At 39.2% G+C, this 22,889-nt stretch overlaps 1 protein-coding gene across 2 annotated transcripts; it reads right to left on the reverse strand.

The window, feature by feature from the left end:
• Window positions 1-529: 529 nt before the first annotated feature.
• LOC111327042 (unhealthy ribosome biogenesis protein 2 homolog) lies at window positions 530-22,870 on the reverse strand. Of its 2 annotated transcripts, none has more exons than XM_088756254.1 (33): window positions 22,758-22,870; window positions 22,080-22,242; window positions 21,058-21,178; window positions 20,351-20,485; window positions 20,108-20,242; window positions 17,986-18,179; window positions 17,046-17,196; window positions 16,661-16,737; window positions 16,202-16,361; window positions 15,689-15,774; window positions 14,927-15,095; window positions 14,351-14,436; window positions 13,279-13,636; window positions 12,596-12,820; window positions 12,028-12,183; window positions 11,671-11,840; window positions 10,945-11,076; window positions 10,211-10,371; window positions 9,597-9,805; window positions 9,237-9,341; window positions 8,710-8,883; window positions 7,883-8,011; window positions 7,213-7,341; window positions 6,664-6,905; window positions 5,736-5,871; window positions 4,922-5,278; window positions 4,330-4,455; window positions 3,873-3,977; window positions 2,950-3,130; window positions 2,603-2,732; window positions 1,855-1,897; window positions 1,360-1,428; window positions 530-1,008 (listed from the first exon to the last, which is right to left on the reverse strand). In XM_088756254.1, the coding sequence occupies exons 1-33, from the start codon at window positions 22,774-22,776 to the stop codon at window positions 853-855; spliced, it is 4,989 nt and encodes a 1,662-aa protein (XP_088612380.1). In that variant the 5' UTR covers window positions 22,777-22,870; the 3' UTR covers window positions 530-852. The 2 variants fall into 2 exon arrangements, with proteins under 2 accessions (XP_088612380.1, XP_022786863.2); XM_022931128.2 differs by having other exon boundaries at window positions 10,211-10,374.
• Between the last annotated feature and the right edge of the window lie 19 nt (window positions 22,871-22,889).

Below are 22,889 nucleotides of genomic sequence, written 5' to 3' on the forward strand. Positions count from 1 at the left end.
TATTCTTAATGATGTGATGTTCATTTAGATGACCATTTGTTTCATTTGTTTGCAAGGACCACAATGGAGACTACTGGTTCACCAGTAATTGTAAAGGCCATTAAATTTGCTTTTTAACGCAACAAAATACCTCAGAGTCAGTTGAAACTAAAGGTTCGGAAAGTTAAGGGGTTAAGGTCACCTCTGTTATAGAACTTTTCAATAGGAAAAAATTTCGTAAAGCGGAATTGAATGAATTGATCGGACAGTTCTGATCAAAAACGAACTTTAGCCAGTTTTAAAATCGATCCCCTAGTTTAGTAAACACGAGGGGAAAAATCAAGCGGAAATTATTCCGATCAACATCTGAATAAATCTACCCTCGACAAATGAGGATTAGGAGGTAATTGTCGGCTTCTCGGTGACCGCCTTTTAAACCTAATGTTTTAATTATTTTTTGCGTTATTTAGTCTTTTAGTTCTCTACGTTAACTCTGCCCTCTACACCAAGAAAAAGCGCAATTCTCCAAGACATTAACGACGACTCAAAATGTTGTGAAGCAGTCTCTTTAAAAAGCTATGTATTTTATTTCATTTCATATATCAAATGTTAATTTAACAAAGCAGACAACATTGATTACCTGTACATTATGACAGAACATATCAATATTTTCTAATTTTTTAAGCGCCAGATCATGTTAACTTGACAAATTAGCATTGTTGTGGGCCTCTTCGTTTTCGCATCGACCAGAAGCTTAATTAAAACAAGTTGCGGTTGCGTAGAAAGTTTTTCTCTTCAAATCGCTATCATCTTTATGTTTATTAGTACTTTATATGAGATTCTGCTCTTTAATTCACTCTCAGTGTTTAACGATCAAACTTTGCCCTTGAACTTGTGATATTTAGTGTAATCCGCGTGTAAGGAATGAAATAGCTCCCGCGATCCTTTCTCTAGGACAGCGTGTAACAGCGACAGCTCATGCTCACCACACAGTTCAAACAAGCAGTAAACACCAGAAGTGAGAGCGTCCTATTGAGAGCGAAAAATAAAAAGTGGAACTTCTCACTTACTTTTTAGTTTCAAGGAATACTAAAAAGGCAAGGGAGATCTGCTACTAAGTTCACGGCTAATGTAAACGAAAAATGTGTCTTTCTCTTCATTTGATTCATCTCTGACCTTCAATGAATAGGTACATAAATCGGAAAAAAAAGTCCTTTCCTATCCAAAACAAAAAAAAAACATGCTCTCTCTGCTTTCGCTTAAGCGCACGGCGTAAAGCGTAATGTCTGCTCCTTTCAGCTGGCTCTGGTAATTCCTGGTTTGTTCAAGACTTTATAACTACAAACAATGTCACCAAACAGTTTTCACAGTTGATCTTACCCTAACAGGTGAAGGAACAGCAATTGTTTGAACGCCACGAATGTAGTCAGCGATCATGTACGGAGAGTACTATAAGCAAAATAACTAGAAGTCAGTAAATGCGAGAAATTTGAATTGCCGCCAACAAACTCTGTAGAGTCATCTGTTACTATTGAGCACGATCAGGGAGCTTTGAACATAAACTGTAGCTCCTTTTTTTTTTTTTTCTGATCATTGTATTATTCTGCTTGCTTAACTCTTTTACACCAGAGAGTCACTGGCTTCTAATTTCATCTTACTTATCACCCTCGAAATCAAATAGAAAGGTCATGAGAATACAGAAAGTGATCATCAATTTGGGTAGCTCTTAAATTGTCAAACAAATTGTTTTTTTTTTTTTAGTACTAGAGGAGATGTAGAAAGAACAGTGTGGAGAATATGAACACCAATGTCAAAGTGTGAACGGTCAAACAGACGAACAAAATGGAACAGAAAATCACACAAACTAGATTATACCTTGGAAAAGGCGATTTTATGCGTAGAAATTTCTTGATATAATCTGTAATGGAAAAACAACAAAATAAAAGCAATTCAATTCATGTGGAAGAAAGATGTGTGTAAAATTGCCAATCGTCAGCCTGTCCGTTAGCTGTTTTAATCATTTGAGTCCCAAAGAACTGTCTACAAATAAAGACCTCTTATGGATAAAACTGCCAAAGATATCGTGCATATGCGTTATTGTGTCAACGCTCTTTCATGAAAAATGGCAAATCGCCTTCTTGAGCTGTCAGAAAGAGATTCTCCAAAATTATCATGAAAAAGAAAACCAGTAAGAAAATGTTAAATCGATCTCTGAACTCGGTCATCGAAAATTGTTGTTTTGTTAGTCTCGCTGACCACTTAATAATCCCCTGGCTGGTGACAAATCGCGATATTTTGCTCACTCTGTACACTAACTGTTGATTATTAAGCTCTGGCAGCTTTAGAGCAATTTTCAATCGAGTTTCGAAAGTAAACCTAGATTACATTGGTTTGGCTTCACGGCTTTTCTCTGTGATTAGTTTACATATCAAACGCCACTATCTCAACCAATCAGATGCAAATAATGAAACTAACATCAATCACGACTTGGCCGTTTGCGTTTTCCTGCGTTTTCCAGCGCTTTCAACAGTTTCCTTGTTTTCCTTTTGAGCTCTTATTGGTTTTGGTTCTACGACACTCAATCGAAAGGCGCGCTATCTGCTAACTAAATCAACGAACACACCTTGCCATCTTCTGCGCGCTTTGCACAAGTTCAGTTGGTTTCAGTCTTTCCTCTGACGTTTTATCTTCATTTCTTTCCACAGCAGCTTCACTTTGAACATCACATCCTTGTATCAAACTTAATAAAAGATCTAAGTTCAAGTTAAGGCCTTCCACAGTATTCAAATTCTTTAGAACGTGACAATGTGTACGTGGATCCTAACCTAAAATCTCAGGGTAGACATGAATTCTTTCTCGCCTTTCTCTCCTCCCATACTCCTCCAGTTTCATCCCCCCGTGCACTTTCTCTGTCCTCTTTCCTACTTTAAACACTCCACAAAAACAAACAATCATGCGGTCAAAGGATACTCCGAACACACGTGATAAACACAGGCACAGCTCCATAGACGGCTTCAGAGTGTTGAAAGAGCAAAGTACTCAGTAGAGAGTACTGGGAATCGAACAATCGCGGAAAACTCCTGTCATTAGCTACAAGCTTGATCAAACCACTGTGCAAGACAACGACTGCGTTATGGGGAAGAACCATTCCCTGAAATTCAGAATTAAAAATATAGGTCGATCATTAAATAAAAATATAGAGTCGAAACCACTAACTATTTGCCTTTGGTTTTTGCCATCGAAAACAGTGACACTTAGAATATTTTTTTCACTCACTGTGTCGAACGTAATCTAGCACTGCAATGTTATTAATCTGTTACGCTCTGATTGGTCGAGAAAACTCTCAACATCTCAGCCGATCCATCGATAAACTTAAACCAATCGTGACAAGCCACTTGCGTTTCTCTACGCTTCAGGCACTTTGCGTGTTTTTATTTTGAGTTCTCATTGGTAATATTTTCATTTTATCGGACTAACTGTTGCGGTTACTTTGATTTTGGTGTTTACACGCTCACTTGAAAAAACACCATAGACAACACCACCCTGAGGTTACGTTTCTGTACTCTGCGACTCTTTTAGAAACACACGCTACCGTCTCAAAAAATCAATTGCAATCAGATTCGATCAGATGCAATCAGATGCAATCAGACGCAATCAGATGCAATCAGATGCAATCAGACACAAATGTTGAGCCAATTATATAACCTGGTTGCCTGCGCTAGGGCCGTTCTCATTAGCTCCTCGTGATAATTTTCATTCTCCTGGTTACAACTTGTGTTCGGGTTATTTGAATCAAGCGAAAAAGATCCTCGGGAAGTGAACTGCTATTCAAGCAATTAAAACTACTTGTAACACGAAGAAACGAGATATAGTTCGGCAAACAGACTACAGACCTTTCCAAGGGAGAGAATCTTTTCCATGACTTCAGTGGCCAGATTGACAGCCGTGAGGTTTTCGCTTTTTAATTCTTGTAATACAGACTGTACTGCGAATAAAATCTGGCAAAAGAAAAATGAGATGCCAGTCAATAATCGACGCTGGTTTCCACTGACTGCGTGTGTAAACTTAAAAATAAGCGCACATTCAACAGAAACGTTGAACCATTTAGAGTCGCTATTTCAACTTGCCTTAATCATTTGCTTAATACTTTTTTTTTTTTTTGCAACATGTCTGTTCCTTGGCCAATAGTCAAACCAAAACATGTAACTCTTGGTTTTGTCAACCGCGCTAAACTAAATGTACCCATCCTTGATTTAAAACGCAAGTGATCCTATATCGTCTAAGACAGGAAACTTTTCATACAGCGAACTGTACAGTGCTCGTCACTGATCAGAGGTGAGTCGGACAAACCTTGGGTAATTTTGGGCGGAGTTCCTTTCTTCTGTCTTTGGTAAATCGTCCACTCAACAGACGGAGCCAAACGCGAAGAGCTACACTAAGTCGTTCAAAACAAGCATCACCAATGTTCTTCATGGTCTGATAAAAAAGAAAAAAAGAAAAACCACCTGTGACTTTAAGTTGTCCAAGAAACAGTGGCGTTGGCAAGGTTCTTCAATCCAAAGAGCTTAATGCTCAAATGCAGAAAATTGCCATAAAGGAAGTACCCTGCTGGAAGAGGCGTTTATTTGTTAACTTCCTCTATGGTCCACGTAAAAATAAAGTCCTCTGCGCTCGGCCTGTTAAATCTTCTTCGAGCATGCGCGGCCTGTTGCTTAGAAACAAATTAGTTCCAGGTAGTACTCGGCCAGCTTTGTAGGATGCGTGCGCATAAAAACGTGTTTAAAACAGGTTTTAACCGGTTTTGCAAACCAGATTATCCACAAACTTGGATAATTACCAGGTACATGATCGAAGAAGATTTAACAGGCCGAGCGCAGAGGACTTTATTTTTACGTGGACCGTAAGGGAAGTTAACAAATAAAAGCAAAGGCAATTTACTCACAATTTCATCTCCTAATTGTTCAAGCAGTTCTGGTAGAAGGTCAGGATCGCATCCTTCAAGCAGTGACACAGCCAGACGATACCCCTCCTTCGGAATGCTTTCACTATCGCAAAATCTGTCTTCCGCTTTCATAGACTGTTCTATCTTTTCACTCTGATGGATGCCAACCTCTAAAACACGAAGGCTGTTGTCTTTTTCACGGTCTTCTGTACGATTATTCTTATTTTGTTCCAGCTTCCTCAAAAAATAGAGCGTCGAAGCCAGAAGTCGAACGTGAAAATCTATTGGTAAATGTAACTCTAAGCAAGACATACACACCACTCTGAGGAAACGCAGACAGGAACGCACGATTCGAACCTTAAAGGAAAAGTGATGGTTAATAATCCTTTAAATAATTCTTAATTAATTCCAAAAACGACATGAGCACAATAATCGTAAAGGTATTGTTATATACTTTTAAGCAACTTCTACAAGTAGCTATTTGCTTGGGAAATGATCGTTTTGAAGGTGCTTCCCTAGTTGTCTGTACTTTCTGCTATAAGCGCACCGCGTTAAAAAAAAAGAAACGAGAAAAGAACGGGAAAAACGCTTGTAGTCAATGGCGAAACAATTAAGCCCCAGAGAGAGATGGTCGTTTTCTTCTAAACAAGCGGAATTTGGAAGTTTCGCCCCATTTCCAGCTCTGTTAAATTTGATGGGATCAGTTCACCGTAATGGGGTAAACTGGTAAGTGGCAAACTTATGATAAGGCGAATTCTCCACAAGCCGAGCGAATTGATCCAAATTGTTCACCCCACGACATCGTGAAGGTTACCTTATTCCCATTCGCTGAAAGTGCTGACTCCATCTGGTCCTTCTCGAAAACATAATGCACGACTACTGCTAGTATGACGTCAAATACTTCTTGCCATTCCCTCTGCTTAAAAGCTTCATTCACACGAATCAGTTTTCTGAAGACGGAATTAATGACAGTAGTAGTTTGCATAAAGAACTGAGGTAACCTTCAAATGAAAGGCGAAAAATAAAATCGAAACATATTTGTTTATACCGCCGCCTGGTTAGCTCAATTGGGAGAGCGCCGGACTGCTGTGCGGGAGGTCGAGAGTTCAATACCGGCCGGACCAACACTCAGGGTCTTAAAAATTAACTGAGAAGAATATGCTTCCTTTCTTTAACATCAAGAAATGGTTAGATATTCTAGTCTTCTCGGATAGGGACGAATAAATGGAGGTCCCGTCTCCTGCAGGGTTAGGGGCAGGAGACGTTAATTTCCCACGCACGAGATTACTGTGTGATGGATGTCCTCCCCTGGGGTGGGTTGGGTGGGTAACAGGACCCCCGTTGATACCAGTGTTTACTACACTGAAGGGGCTATCCTGTATAAATATAGATGTCTGTCTGTCTGTCTGTTTGCTTATTTTTATCGCAATTACAAATTCTATTTTGCTTTTAAGCAATACAAATAGGTGTTGAAATATCAACGATAGGATTTTCACGACAGCGCGCTTAGTATCTCAAGTAACACATGTAAAAATTTAAGAGAAGAAGGCGCCCGATAAATTCATTTGCCATTCAGCTCATTCAAGATGTGGTTCACCAAATTCTCCCTTCAAAGACATCAGCATTTCCTTGTTTATGAGTTACAATCATTTCCTGATACGAATGTATATTCTCGCCACCTTTTTTCAGTGGATAATTCATTAAATTGTAAAGAGAATGTGCACGTGGTCACATATATTTACCTGGACTGTTCGGAAACCGAGTAAATATGGAGCAGCGAAGTGAAAGAGTCGATATAGTCAGGCCATTGACAGAAATAAACAGGTAAAGTGCTTTCCTCAACATTTTGGCCATTATTTCTCTGTTTCCATCGTGACTTGTGAACAATTTCTCTCAGTAGCTCGAGTAGAACTGGGCCAAGTTTTATCATCACGTCGGACGAAATCCTGATCATCTTGTTCGAGGCTATCTTGCTAGAAACAACCTGAGGAAAAAAAAAATTGTTTACTTTAGGAAGCTTTAAGGCCGACTAGTTTATCCGGGTACAAAAATATCCATCCTATCGCGAACTTCGAGCCTCATTCGTATGAGTGTATTTACTTTGACTGTCGCGAATCCAAAACGAGAAAAGCCGATCACAGTTAAGGCAACATCTCGAGGAGCCAATCAAAACCCGCGTAAAGCGCGGGAGAAGAACGCGTGGTGCCTTTCTTTTATCCCCGACTTGATAAAGGAATCGGGCGTAAAACACCAGGGTAGACAACATGTGCACCAAGAAATATTACACTCACTTCTTCACAAAGTGCCAAAATTCCCTCTACAATGACTGAAACTACATGATGAGAAGTTAAAGATTTTTCCAAAGAGTCCATTGACGCATCCCTTACTTCTGCACAGAAAGTCTGTAACTCATCTGTTAGCTGGAAAGTTTGAAAAAAAGTAAAATACATAAATACTAAATAAATAGATACACAATTAAGCATCAAACAATGTCCTTGTGACCACACTGAATAAACAGCGGAATTTTGGGAAGGAGAGTTATGTTGTTGGCAAGCACAACGCATGCGTGATTAATGAGTGAAGCCTAGCTACTACGAGGTCCCGTTTGGGAACGGCGGGGGAAAAGGTACAGTCACGGTTAAGTTTAATAGAGGATTCGCCGACTGGATTATCCTTAACAAAAAGTTTTACTTCGTTACCCTGTTCAAAATGAAAAACTGTTACCTTCCCTACAAGGGCCGTGAAAATCCCATTGCATTCCCATCCGAATTAGTAATCACAAAGTCACCAGTTCAATTTTCCAAATGTTTGTGTTACTTACGAAAACCATCACCTTCACAGGCCTGAAATTTTTTTTTTCAGGTCTGATTTTCACTATTGCTCAAATAGTGCTTTACTGCGAAGGATCGTTCTCATATACCTTCACAGAGTGTCACAACGCTCAAAATATGTGATCGTTACCCTTTCTGTGGTCTTCTGAACTGCATTGACAGTTTGATGGGGAGCTCTAAGAAGGTACTTGAATGTGGAGAAGAAAAGACCTCTGGTTTCCCTTAGCATGAGATTCATAGCGTTTGCAGTAGCTGGATTCTGGCGGGAAACACATAAGAAGTAAAGTGCAGAGCCCTTGAAATATCGAATAGTCATAGGCATGGATAGTTAACCATTTGACCCAAAGAGTGGCCAGCATCTTAATTCTCCTGAATCACACGTTAAGGTCACGAGAATAAAGGAAATGATCACCAACAAAGGAAGCTCTTGATTTTTAATCAAATTCTCCTTGTCAGCACCTCGAAAAATGTATAGAGAACAGTATGGAGAATATGCATACTGATGTTATGGTGTAAACAGTTAATCCACAGGGTGTTCAATCGATTCCCTTGCACCTAAGCGTTTTCTAGCCAGATAAAAATGAAAGCAAGTGCTCTCGTGTTCACAAACTACTCTGGTAATGACAACTCGACATCGAGCAATTAATTGAAGTATACAAATATGACAGAAATCTGCTTAAAATACTAGCAACATTGGGCAATAACCTACATCCCGATAGAGACTTTACCTGCACACTACAAATATTTAAAGAGAAATCTAAATCGATACTAAAATGACTTCAATTCAATGATGTCATCTTTTCAGGTAGCTATAAGAACTGGAATGTCAAGTACATAAAATTTACAAAGGTCTTTGCAGCGATTCCAACAACTTTAAGATACGAAAATATTTTATCTGGTGGCGCGGCTAACGGTTATTATTCTCAATAAGATACAATCAGGAATTGGCATTCTCACCGTGTGTCTCTGTCGCCATAGTCTGGTAGCCGAACCAATAAGCCAAGAATGTAGCGAATCCAAGTCGAGCACATGATGCGCTACAAACTTCCGTCTGGTGACGCAGCCGTCGAATAAAACTGTAAGGAGATGGCGGCTCAGTAAAAGAGGCTTTAACGTGTCAGAAGAGCAATCCTAGAAAATTTTACAAAGTTCAAATCAGAAATGGAAACGCGATCGTTTTTATAATGCGCGCTTTTCGTTTGAGTGTCGTAAATTAAAACAACACTAATCAACACGACTAATCAACAGCCACGATCTATCAGGTTCTCTATTCTTCCCACCCCTAGGAACGAAATCGAGCCAATCAGGATAAGATCAACATTACAAAGAACCAATGAGAACTCAAAGAAATTCACATAAGCGGCCTCAAGCGCGGGAAAAAGCTAATGACCGTGCCGCGATTGTTCTTCGTTTTCGCATCTAATTGGTTGAGAAGATGGCTTGAATTTTCCTAACCAATCACACAGCGCAATTACTGTCCATACCTGGAAAATGTTAGAACCCAGGAGAACATCACAAGAGAGCAGGCCAATCAAACAGCGAACACGGTTTTCATCGGACAGCCAATCAAGAGGAAGAAAACCCAGAACCTGAAACACACAAAAAAATATGTTTCGCTGTCATCAAAAGAGATTCACCGAGCACAATCTTAGAATCCGGCTCACTTCATTGCCTCTACAGCAGCCGTCGCTTAGCCTGATCACGTTACGTGTTGCGTGACAAGATTCACTTAAAACAGAGACAAATGAGCACACTCCGAGTGTGATAGTAACAAGCGCAACAGAAGCATTGGCAGGAGGAAATCGCCATCCATACCAAACCTCCAAGGAGGTTCTCAGCTATACCTTTAGATGTTGCAGGATCTTCTTAGCTGATTCTGGCCGGTTGGTACAAGGGACTTCGGCAGACAAAATGCTGTTAGAGATGTTAGTTATGTCATAACAGAGAGAACGGAAGGGTTGCAAGTTATCCACACGTGGTTCGTCACTCTCGCGAGTTTCGTTTGCTCTAACATCTTCATTCTCGTCTCTCTCGTAGTCTGAACTTTCTTCTGCTACAAAGGCAACGAAAACAATAGCAGATGCAGGTTACATAACATCATAACTCTGGGCGTCACTTGCTGGAATGGAGAAGAAAAAAACTGATAGAAAGAACGAGAAAAAAAGAAAAATGGAAAAAAAATTGCGTTATTAAAATAAAAAAATTATATTGTTTGCAAGCGTTCCTATCTCTTTCATTTTTTTACCATAAAAATAAATTTCTACAAGACCGCCAAACAAGGTTGCCAAATTGACGATTTTCATGATAATTTTTTTTTTTTACTCGCCTCAATGATTAACGCAGCTACAGCTCAGAAAGCTGGTTGTAAAGAAAGAGCTGATTAGAGGAAGAGGGGGGGGGGGGAGGAGAGGGGGAGTTGCAGCCTCATTTCAATAGATCAGCAAACACAGGTAATTACCACTTTGTTCGCCCTCTGAATCCACCTCAATACTTCCTTCTTGTTCATCGTCAATGGCTCGATCATCATCGCACGTCTCTGTCAAAATTCCGTCGACTGAGACGGCTAGTGTTGCAATACTAGAGAGAGCGTTCATCAGTCTCCCTGCTGGAATATTAGTACTGCTGGAGAACAAGAAAAGACAAAACCCAAACGATGTCTTTTTCACGAATAACTGGTAATGGCGAACGTTTTTCAGTGTAAGAATTACAAAAGATACCAAATAATAGTGTAAGAAGTCGCTGACGTTAATTTTCATTAATAAGGAAAGGCTGCGTAAGGATTGCTCTTAATTGCAAAGAATTTAGTCTTACCACTCCTGACTGTCTATCCATTGTGAGAACTAAGTCACCAAGTATGAGTCATATTCAAAGTCAACCCTTTAAAAAACATGTGCACAAGATGAAAACGTGCGCGCTAAAGCGAAACATGTCCCCTCGCACGTTCCTCGCGCGTGTTGTTCTCACAGATAGTAAGAGACTTCCTATACAAACTGAGTGTAAAGTGACTCCAATTCCTAAACAAGTGAACCCGTCTTAGTTGTCTACAAGCGAAGCTTAAAGGGACAAGGCTGACACTTAAAACGCCGAGATTTCGAAGCTTGGCGTAAGGGCGGTTAATTCAATTTGATGATCAACAAAGTGTTTGTACTGCCTTCTGAAAGTTCACAACCCGGTTCGCTCTTGAATACTTACCATTCACCAGAATCGATAGCATGTCTAAGGCGACCCCAGAGAGCACAGACTGTACTGGACTGCATGCCAAGCATTTCGTGAAAGCTCGCATTTTGAATCAATTCCATCGATACATCAAGCATGGTTATACACCTGAAATAAAAATAATATAATCAAAATAAATGAATAAGTGAATAAAGGGATGAATATAGATTGACATCAATAAAAACAACTAATTATAGATACAGTGGACAACTTAGAAAGTTCCTTAGAATTAAGTCACGAATGGGCATCTTCTATAATACCTACTAAATAAAAATTGACTAAAGTTAGAGCAATTTCAATTGAGTCTCAAAAGTAATCCAGGTTTTTAATGATTTTGCTTTACTTCTCTCTGTAATTGGTCTAGAAAGTTCGCGCCACCGTTTCGACCAATCAGATGCAAAACTTAGACCAATCAAGGCTTGGTCGCCCGCGTTTTCCCGCGCTTTAGGCAGTTTGGTTGAGTTTACAGTACTTTGAGTTCTCATTGGCTCTTAAGGTATTTCCATTTCCTGTGATTAGCTTTGAGATTATTTTGGTTTGGCTTCACGACACTCCATCGAAAAGCGCTCTATCAGCTTGGATACAAAAGATTGTTACAAAGAAATTATCGTTTCTAACAAATTTCCTCACTCGTCAGAATGAGATAGTTCTATTACCGAAAATAAAATGATTTGGTTCTACAAGTTTCTTCAAGTAGCCTACCCTGGTTGTGTTTGTTCCGCATCTGGCGTTCTCTGAGTTATAGTCTTAATGATCAGATGAGCAATCTGTAGTTGATGATCAGCGGTACACAAAGGGAGAAGCACCGCAGCATGTTTGCTGATCAAATCCCATAATGCAACTGGAGCGTTTTCTTGACATATCGACCATTCCTTATTTGCGCAAAGACAAAAACAGAAAAAGAAAGAAAAAGATGTTTTCTGAAGTTACTCTCTAGATCAAGTCTACCTCCCTCACATTTTTTTAGGATCTGAAGTACTTTCAGAAGTCGATAAACACTGAAGTTACAGATATAAATTCTAAAAAAAGGAATGCAATTACAATCTCTATTTCACCTACCAGTCTATCCCACGATGCAAGGCACCAAAGCGTGTCGTTGACGGGACTGCAAACACTAGACACCAGTCTCTTGAGCTCATTCCCTTTACCCTTTTCCTCTGCTGTTTTGTTTTCGTGGAGTAAAGCATATCTGATGTTGTGAATACACAGGGCACTCTACAAAACAAGAAAACGTTACATTTACCGAATGCTCTACGTGCCTGGTGACTATAGTGCTAAGCTACTAATCGAACAGGCTCGCTGGGTTCTTAGAGCCCAGATCTCTCTCCGCCTATAAACTATCCGAAAAATCTGACGTAAGAATGGGCATAACCTGCCATGCACCAGTATGGCAGGAGTAGGATTTTCTGTATGGAGGAGCGTGCGGAGAAGATGCGTGCTGGTGTCAGGATGCAAAGAGTTAAGTGAGGATTTGGCTAAGCAAGATTTAGGGTAAGAACTTCTCTATTTGCTTGAAGAGAAATCTCACACAGGATGTTGGTATGTCTTTGAATAAACATTTACATGTCGCCTTGAACTGAGTATGGCCACAAACAAAGCATTAAAAGAAAAATCATCTGTTACAAACCATCAGGTAACGAAGTCTTCCTTTGTCTTTAGAGAGAGCGGCGATAATTTCTTTGTTGCGCTTTGCAGGAACAAAATTACTAATCGCATTCATCCACGTTACTGATGGTAGTATTCTAGTTGCTTCATTGTCAAAGTCGACAACTTTAAAATCTCCCAAGAACAGTTCCAGATCGCCTAAGGCCCGTTGTAACAACAAAATAGAAAAACAAGCAGATTCTTTTGCCTGAAGCAAAAAGAAGATTAAAAAAAAAAAAAAAACATCAAATAAATCCGTTCAGTTAAGCATTCATTATTGTATTGCGGTGCTGTCGGCAACAAAGTGTGTGTTACAACACACACACACATTCGGAACTCAAAGCAAAGGTAGTCCAAGCTCGCACAATGTACTGTAATTGTAGCGGACAAAGCACATGAACTAACATCAAGCTAAACGGCCTTAAATCAGCCCAGAGAACTCACACGATACCAAGGAACAACCACCTAACCGAGGTGATTTTGTTTTTATTCAAAACTAGTTCAGATTTTAGGCTGAGAGTGCAACCGTTTATTAGTATACAGCTCCTTATGTTTCGCCCGTTTCGCAACGTAAAAATATTTACATTTTCACGGAGGCTTATTGTGCGAGCTTGGGCTATACTTGCACTCAAGGCATTATGAGAAGATTTTTCCCTCCACACTCACTTTGTCATGATGAATGTTTGATGAAAGCTCTATCATAGGATGGAGCACTTCCAGTACTGAACGACTTAACAATTTTCCCACTGCTGACAATGAGGTTTTTCCCTTTCGATGTTCTCCAATCCCCACAAAACTCATGTGGAGAAGAAAGGAACAGAAGATACTTGACACATATTCCAGACGTTTCCACACTGCTACCTGTGACAAGGATTTTTTCGTTTTATTCGGTTTATTTCCTAGTGCTGCTTCCGAACCTCGCATTAAATGATTTCCCAGATAGTTTTCAGTGATTTCATTACAAAATGAGTTCCAAATCGTGGTAATTTGTCCAAGGGGAAGACTTTGGATGGCCTTGATAAACCTGAAACAGAATCAGAGAATTGATTAATCAGTCAGTCAATACATATCAATGTAACTTTACTAACTGAAGAAATGAATGCTGGAGCTAGGCATACAAAATCCGATAGCTCTGGCTAACCCCATTTCAATGAACTCCTGTACCCGAAACAACCCTCCACCCTCCCTTTCCAATCAGTTCTTTGAAAAATTTAACCAACCGTTCTAGGGAATCGAGACAATGGGGGGGTGGGGGGTGGGAAGGGGAGGCGGCGAGCTGTCTCGCTGCGGCAAGCAAAGTAACCCAGTCAGGCGGGACAACTTTACTTCATATAAACACTTCGGATCGCCTGCCCAAGAAGGCACGGCTCAAATTGTTTCCGAAGCTCACAGCTCCCTACAAACGCTCCTTAAAGTTGTCTCGAGAGTTATTCCACGTATGTCACACAGATATTAAGTGGTTTTGTCCACCAATCATCTTTCACAGATCTCGCGTTAAAACTACAGTACCACAAAGTATATCGCGTGTACCACAGAATTACAAGCGCTTGACGCGCTACCGAATTCGCGTAGACGTATACACGCATTTAGATGTGGTGAAACGTGATGACAAATGACGTATTAAAATACATGGAGTACACGCGTTACACGCGCATGACGTGCTTGAGGGCACTGCAGTACACGCGGGGGTGGGGGGGGGTACTATACCAACAAAAAGTTCAAACAAATTGTTCCCAACCTTTGGTTGAAGAATGACGTTAATCCAGAACTTGAAGGGTTCAAACTTCTCAAAGAATCCAGAATTGCCAAAACAAGTTTGTCAAACTATACGTTGTAAAAAAAAAAAATAATAAATAAAAGAAAAAGAGCAATTGTACCAGAAATCAAACTAAAATAACAAAGCCTGCGAGCAGACTTACAATAGAAGTCGAGTCAGAGAGAACTTTGCTTTGGCCCTTAGATATAGAGAGAGCTAAAGCAGAGATGTTTTTGGGACGCGGACGGCAACTGGAAAAAGAATGAAACTAATTCTGGCGCGCTTTGACGCCAATATATCGACCTTGCGGTCGCTGCTTTCGCATTTTAGACCAAAAAGTTGTAGTGACCATCAGGAATGAGAACTTCTAAATTCCGTTTGCCGTCTGCGTACTTTCCTGCTGGCAAAGAAACCTGCCTTGCTTCGAGGCGCTTCTGATTAGACCCTACTCGCAAGCTAATAAATATGGCTCAGAAATGCACTTTCACAAAAATTTCAATCAATCGTGAATACAGCTTCTGTTAAAGACGCATGAACTGTGCGGAGTATGTGCAGTACCTGTCGCAGTTTAACATAGGTTGAAATAAGAGAATTCATCAAAGAGCTGTGAGCATCACCAGCACTGCACTCCGTTTTCCACAGCATTTTCCAAATAACATCCAAGTGTGGCTCAACTAAGGAGTGATTCAGTTTTAGCAGAACATCAAGACACTGGAATACAGCTTTGCTGCAAGTAACAATGCAGTAAAAGGAGTATTTATAACTTTAGTAGAGTTGTCTTGAAATAAAGGGAAATTAGTAAGCAGCGGAAAGCAACACGCTGTTTCAGAAACATTCCACGCTTCTGTTTTTTTTTTAGTAAGGCCTTTGAATTAATGTGAATTCAAAATAATATTTCTCCTGAAAATAAAGACAATTTTATACTTGGCCCTTTGACCCCTGTATAATCAACTAAAGAAGCTCTTGATTCTCAACCAAATTCTCCTTGTTAGTACCTTAGGAAATGTATAGAGAACAGTATGGAGAATATGCACACTGATGTCAGTGTTGAGGTAAAGGAGTCCTAAATCTTATCTTGCACCAATTTGATAGTCACTGTGACAGGTTTAAGAACTCAGAAATTAATTGCCTTTTCACGTACAAAAGAAACTAGTTTTCTTTTTAGTATCAACTTCATTACCATCAAATCGGGTTAAAATTTGCACACTCAATCTCATGTTTGGAACTTCAGTTCAAATACAGCATATCTTGAGGGAACAAACCATTTTCTTACGGACATCACATGCTACACACGTACCGCATTTACAACTGGACACCTACCCTGGTTCATCTGTTTTAATTACAATCTTGACCAAACTGTCATAAAAGGTGAATTGTACCGTGCCATTCTGGCTGTCATCTGATACCTTGAAACAAGAAAACAAAAAAAAACAAAAAAGAATTAATGAACTGATATCAATAGAGAGGACTATATGGTTCATTACGTTACTAAGTAATTTGTCTTTGGAAATTCATTGTGGATATTCTTTGACTGCCTGTAGTGTCTCCAAATGAGTACTGCCTAAAACTGCTTGGAATTCTGGAATACTCAACAGGAAAAAGGATTGCTCAACCAGTTTGAAAATGCCTTTACCTATTATGCTTAAAATGAGGGACAACATTGTAATCATATAGAAAAAAAAAAAGAGGATAAACCAAAAATTATATTTCCATGGCTTCGGTGCCAATGCCTTGTGGGTCAATAATGTTGTTACCACATTCTGACGTCATCTATGATCTATTACAGAACAGATGTATAACTAATTCTTAATCAACAAATGTACGTGAATGTACCTGGTAAATATCAAAGTGCAGGATGCTTTCCAACAATTGATGAAGTAAAGTAAACATAAAAGGGGTATTTTGAGAATAGTTTCCATTCAATACACCCAGCAACAGACACATTTCTGTAAAAAAGGCAAACTCCACAGGAGAGGTAGAAGAATTCAGTTTTCTAGAAAGCAAACAAAGCTTACTGTCAATATCACAGTTTAACCCTCAGGAGTGATTAACATATAGTTTCTCCCTCCACTATTACAACAGAATCAAACACCAAGGTGATGAGAATAAAGAAAACATTTGATCTTCAAGCAGAGAAGCTCCTGACTGTAAAAAAAAACTAATTCTCTTTCTCAGCAACAAGGGAAATTTATAAGAGAACAGCATGACTAGATAAGATTCTTACTAATATTAGGGTGTAGAGACTTAACTGGGTTCTATATTAATCATTATGACAGTGCAAATTGCACCAACCTATTTGAGGTGATAAATTCTTTGTACAAAAAAGGAAGAATTTCCATAGCTGCTTCTTTTGTGCCAACAATCTCCACCTAATTGAAGTAAAATAACTGAGTTAAAACAAACAAATAAACAGACCAATATGGTCTCTATTGTGAACTCAGCAAATACAGGGTTAAACAAGACTAAAAAAAAAAAAAAGAAATTCACCTTCTTTCCTATTCAACCCACCACACAAACTGTCTGTAGCTCAGTAACAGAGCATTGGAGCAATGAACCCATAAGCCTGAAGTATTATTTTTTGTTTCTCCCACATGCATGACAACACTGAAAAAACATCTTTCAATTTGTTACACCTAACATTTGATGAAAACATAATTATAACTTCTACTTTACTCACTGTTGCCTGTGATTCTACCATTTCCCACATCTTTTCAAACAGAAGCTTGGGATAACTAAAAATTCTTGGTTTTTTGTTGGCAGGCTCCTCAGATTCAGTCTGTTTTTCCTCTAGGCCCCTGAAAGCCTGTGGATACTCTATCATGTGATCTCTGCAAGAATTAATTTTAGGGATGCCCAGTGAAAACCTGTTAACACTTTAACCCCAAACTGTGACTAGCATGCATCTGATTTCTCCTTACAAATCACCCCTGAATCCAACAGCAAGGTCACGAGAATAAGCAAAATGATCAACAACACTACAGAAACTCTCGATTGATATGCAAATTCTCCTTGTCAACACCTTAGGAAATGTATAGAGAACAGTGTGGAGAATATGCATACTGGTGTTAGGGCGTAAAAGTTTAATGTTGATTTTTCTAACTAAAGGTTCATTCAGTTTAGGTCTGCTAGTCTCTAAGACAACAAGTCAGCAAGTCTGCAGGTCTGTTAAGCTGTAATTTTTTCTGCAAGTATGTCCATTGGTAGGTCTGCAGATATCTTCAAGTCTGTTATTGCAAGTCTCTAGCTCTTTAAGTCCACCTGTCTGTGTGATTTTTTTTTCTCTTAGTCTGAAAGTGTACAAGTCTTAAAATTAATTCAGTGATGGTTTCATTGGGAATGTCCAAAAATTACTGCTTGACCAACCTACGCCTGCTTCAACCCAATTCTCTAACTGTAGCTGTTACACATTGTCAAACAAATTAGCCAGTTTAGTAGGAAAATGTGATCCTGACATTTCAAGAATTTTGGTGTCTGATCAGTAATAAAAAAACCCCACAGTATGATGGGGGGGGGGAGGGGGGTAGAGTAACCTCCCTCAGGATCCACCAAAGCAAGTATGTGTAGATATCGAACAGACCTGCTGATTTTCAGTCAACTCCGAACAATTATACACATACTTATGAAAGAGGCATCTGGTCACTGCTAGCTCCACCAGGCAAGAGATTTTTTCAAGCTTCCCAATTTGCCAATTATCTTCAAGTTGTTGATCTCTGCAATGCACCATTGGTTGAGAGATCTTGGAAAAGCCTCTCAACATGTGACGCAGTCTGATTAATGGTTCAAGAAGTTGTTGGCACATGGATGTGAACACCTGACGAATTAAAGTCAGAATAGTTTACATGTAGAAAGGGCAGATCTTTGAATAGACCTCAAAGAGATAAAGTCTTTTTAGTTAAAGTCAGAGTTCAACTAGGCATACCAGTAGCTCTAATTTCTATTTCTCCTGGTCTTACTGCCACAAAGTACTTTAAATATGTTTCTTTCTCCTGCAGACACCATGGAGGACTTTTTCCAAGTTTACAATTACAACAACAATGTATTTTTAATTACATGTTGCATTATCTAACCAGGAGAGAATATTGTGGATAATTAACAACTATTCACCAAAGTGGAGGTGGTTAGTGGTGGATATTTACCAAGCCGCGAAGCAGCAAGGTAAATATCTACTGCTAACCACCGACACTGAGGTGAATAGTTGTTTGAATATAATTATACTAAAACAGTGAGATGATATACACCACCGTCATTAATTTGAGTGATTTCTTCGCTTGTCACGGATGCAAACAGGGACGCCATTTTTTCCCAAGTTGCTCGGAGGTAAATAGCAAAGGATATTCGGAGTTTGACTAGCCAATCAGAGCGCGCCTTCGACGCTATCCACTGTTTTAGTTTATACTAATTCAAGATATTCAACCAGATCCAAGACCCAGTCAAGAATTTAGAAATTCTCCCACACCTTGAGTCTTGCATTGCTTTGGAAAACATGTCTTGGAAAATATCCAGGAATCTAACATTTCATAAGCTGGCTTACATAATCTTATCTACGTATATAAGAACGATCCTTCGCAGTAAAGCACTATTTGAGCAATAGTGGAAATCAGACCTGAAAAAAATTTCAGGCCTGTACGGGATTCGAACCACTGACCTCTGCGATACTAGTGCAGCGCTCTACCAATTGAGCTAACAAGCCAACTGGGAGCAGACCATCAAATTAATTCGATATAAACCCGTAAATGATAAATCGAACAACAACAAACATATGAAACATATGAGTGAACTGCGGTTATGAGACGTATATAAGAACGATCCTTCGCAGTAAAGCACTATTTGAGCAATAGTGGAAATCAGACCTGAAAAAAATTTTGATTTCCACTATTGCTCAAATAGTGCTTTACTGCGAAGGATCGTTCTTATATACGTCTCATAACCGCAGTTCACTCATATGTTTCATATGTTTGTTGTTGTTCGATAATCTTATCTAAATATATATTGTACCTATTTTTTATTTATTTACTTGTCTCTTTTCCTACTATATTAACAATTTATCCATATTTCAGTGCATGGCCAGGTGACCTCTAGAAACCACCAGGCTTATAGCTGAGGCCACCTTGCACATAACAATATGCATACATAGATAGTAGATTAAGTGCTACAAGTGTGTGGCTTTGCTAGTTCAGTAATTATTTGATAGAGTAGAGTAGACATCTATATTTATACAGGATAGCCCCTTCAGTGTAGTAAAAACTGGAATCAACGGGGGTCCTGTTAACCACCCATCCCACCCCAGGGGAGGACATCCATCACAATAATCTCATGCGTGGGAAATTAACGTCTCCTGCCCCTAACCCTGCAGGAGATGGGACCTCCATTTATTCATCCCTATCCAAGAAGACTAGAATATCTAACCATTTCTTGATGTTATAGAAAGGTAGCATATTCTTCTCAATGATTTTAAGACCCTGAGTGTTGGTCCAGCCGGAGCTCAAACCCTAGACCTCCCACACAACAGTCCAGCGCTCTAAAAGCTCTTAGCAGTTTTTTCTCAAAGTTCAGAATACTTGACAGAAACTAGAGTAATTCCAACAGGAATGGAATTTCAGATCTCTGGGCCTTGGTAAAGAATTCTGAATTTTTTCATATATCAGTTTGGCAATGATGCATGCGATAATTAATGGCTGCTCTGGTGCTGTGCCATGTTTCACTACTTATAAACCAGCAAGCACATTGTTAGTTTATTACCTTTCGCTGATTTGCTTGTTGCCTCTGTGCCAAAAGATACTTTTGTAAGCAAATTTCTAACAGTAAGTGAAGCTCTTCTGATCTTTCACTATATATTTGGACATACAAGGTTGCCAGGACTGAAAGAAAGGACACCTAAAATAAAGATTTACACAGTAAGATGACTGAAATCCAGTGATTAAATTATAGCATGAGACTTCACAGAATTAAATTGATGGACTCAGAAAAGTGAAATTTACTTACATAACTTTCAAATTTAGCCAGCATAGATGCACTGAGGTGAGGTGTGGACATAATGGCATAACAACAGTTGATAAGGGTGCTAATTGACTCCCTATTTTGTACAGAATCTTTAGAAATGAATGCATCTGTAAACACCTAAGAGGAACAAAGTAGCAATTCCTAGCAATATATATTTTACAAGTTGACTACTATCATCATGAGCAAAAAAAGATAACAGTATCATTTTACAAGACAGAAAAAACATATCTGTAAGGAGTTCATGACTTCCATTAGTATGCATAATAGTGAAAATGCCACAAAAAAATCTTGAAAAGTTAATATTTGACCCAAAGAATGACACCGCAGTTAACATGAGATTTGTAGAAAAATAATCATTTCTGTTGCATTAAAACTTATCTATTATAAAATATTTCTGACAATCTTTATCAGCCAGGTACATTGATAGGATGCATTTTTTAAACTTTTAAGCATAAATTTTGTTTCACTTTGGGTATTGAAAATTGACATGTATGCTTCCCTTTGACAAGCTCAATGACGATAGCTTTTTCATTGTTGATTTATATTTAACACAACAATGTATAGTTCAAAATAGAATGGACATCCTAAAACAGAGTTTTGAATATTAAGTAACAGTTCAGTAAGAGGTATAAAGAATTTCAAATTAGTATGATGGAATGGATCCTGGATGCAACTAAATCAATACAAACCTGAAGAAATTGAGGTTTTAAGGTGATTGGAAGTTTCCCAGGACTATGAAAGTCTTTTTGATTCTGGAGAGTATGAAGCAGTAATCGGCAAAGCCCACTTAAAAACTCATGATTGACAGACCTGTTTAAAACACCAAAAGGAGTACTTCACACATGACATCTGACCTCATTTAACCCTTTATCTGCCAAGATCTGATTGTTAATTCTCTCTTCACCTCAGCTTTAATTTATTAGATTCGCTGACAGGCAGGGACACCGCAACAGCTTGCGCCAATTACTGCGGGCCCAGTAAACCCAACCATCCCACCCCAGGGGAGGACATCCATCGCACAGTAATCTCGTGCGTGGGAAATTAACGTCTCCTACCCCTAACCCTGCAGGAGACGGGACCTCCATTTATTTGTCCCTATCTGAGAAGACTAGAATATCTAACCATTTCTTGATGTTATAGAAGGGTAGCATATTCTCCTCATTTATTTTAAGACCTTGAGTGTTGGTCTGGCTGGGGCTCGAACCCTCAACCTCCTGCACAACAGGCCACTGCTCTATCCATTGAGCTAACCAGGAGGCTACACAGTTCCTTGTAAATTAGCGGTAGTTATGAGAGTGTGGTGTTCGATCAAGACAGCAACTTCTACCTAATAAGTTTAAGCATTAATTCTCATTACCAGTTTGCTGGAAAATATAAAATTATTGTAGGGTGATCATGAAGTTACGTGTTAATCACTTCTGGGAATTACAGGGTCAAGATTTTCTCCAACATGTTCCAATTTTTGTTCGACATTATCTGATGATTGACAATTACTTCTTAGCCGCGGATTGAGTCGATTAATGAAATTTCCTTTCCAGGGTCTCTACTCCTCTCTGATTATGATTGACATACAACTGACTGTAAGCTGTTACACAACTCTTGTAACACACAGGTTACTGACATTCCTTGTGAATAAATATCTCTAGTTCTTTGTGTATTCTTTATAACTACGTCTTTTGCTGATGTGTATATGAATGTACAAAATACTCACTTTGCTCCTTTCTTGTACCCAGAAATAATTTCTTGGATGATCCAATCAAAGAGAACTTGTTGCTTATTTGGAATCACACAATCATCAGAGTCCCAGGCGCACCTCGCTAATGACAGCCTCTCATCCCAAGTTACTGCAGAATCTCTTAACTTGGAATAAATTCCTGAGTCGAAACGAAAAAGAAGATATTCTAAAATCAAAAATTATAAGTATGGAGATACGTGTACCAAGGTCTACGATTACGTTTAATTTGCAAGAGACGCTCAGCGATCTAACAATGTATCCACACTTCTCTCACAAGCTGATCATTGGCTTACTGTAGTCAAACTTGGGCTGTATTATGAACGTCAGAAGGCTTGAAACCTTGAAGTTTACACATGAAAATTTTCATCAGCTGATTCACGAATCATACGCCATGCTGATTTATGATCGAATCAACTGAAAAGTACTTTAAACAGATGGATCTCCTCGTTTCAGAGAGTAAGAAGCACATGCACAGTGCAACTCTGCAGTATTGATTAGTAAAGAATCAGTGGCAGTTGAGCACACAGCAGTTCAAAACAAATCATGTGAACCAGGTGAGTGCACGTGGTGACAACAGACTTGCGTTCTACGCACTGTTTCGAAATTGCATTTTCTAAACCTGCTCTACATTAATAGCAGTCGCTGAGGGATTACCTCTTGAACTTGACTTCATGATCAAGGTACGAATCACGAACTTGAAGACAATTAGATCGATTAAATTTTGGAGACCCTCAAGCCGCGAGTTCGTCCGCCATATTAGCACAAAACGCTGGTAAACTGGGGTGA

Source organism: Stylophora pistillata, chromosome 4 (assembly GCF_964205215.1).
Source record: "Stylophora pistillata chromosome 4, jaStyPist1.2, whole genome shotgun sequence".
Taxonomy (NCBI): Eukaryota; Metazoa; Cnidaria; class Anthozoa; order Scleractinia; family Pocilloporidae; genus Stylophora; species Stylophora pistillata.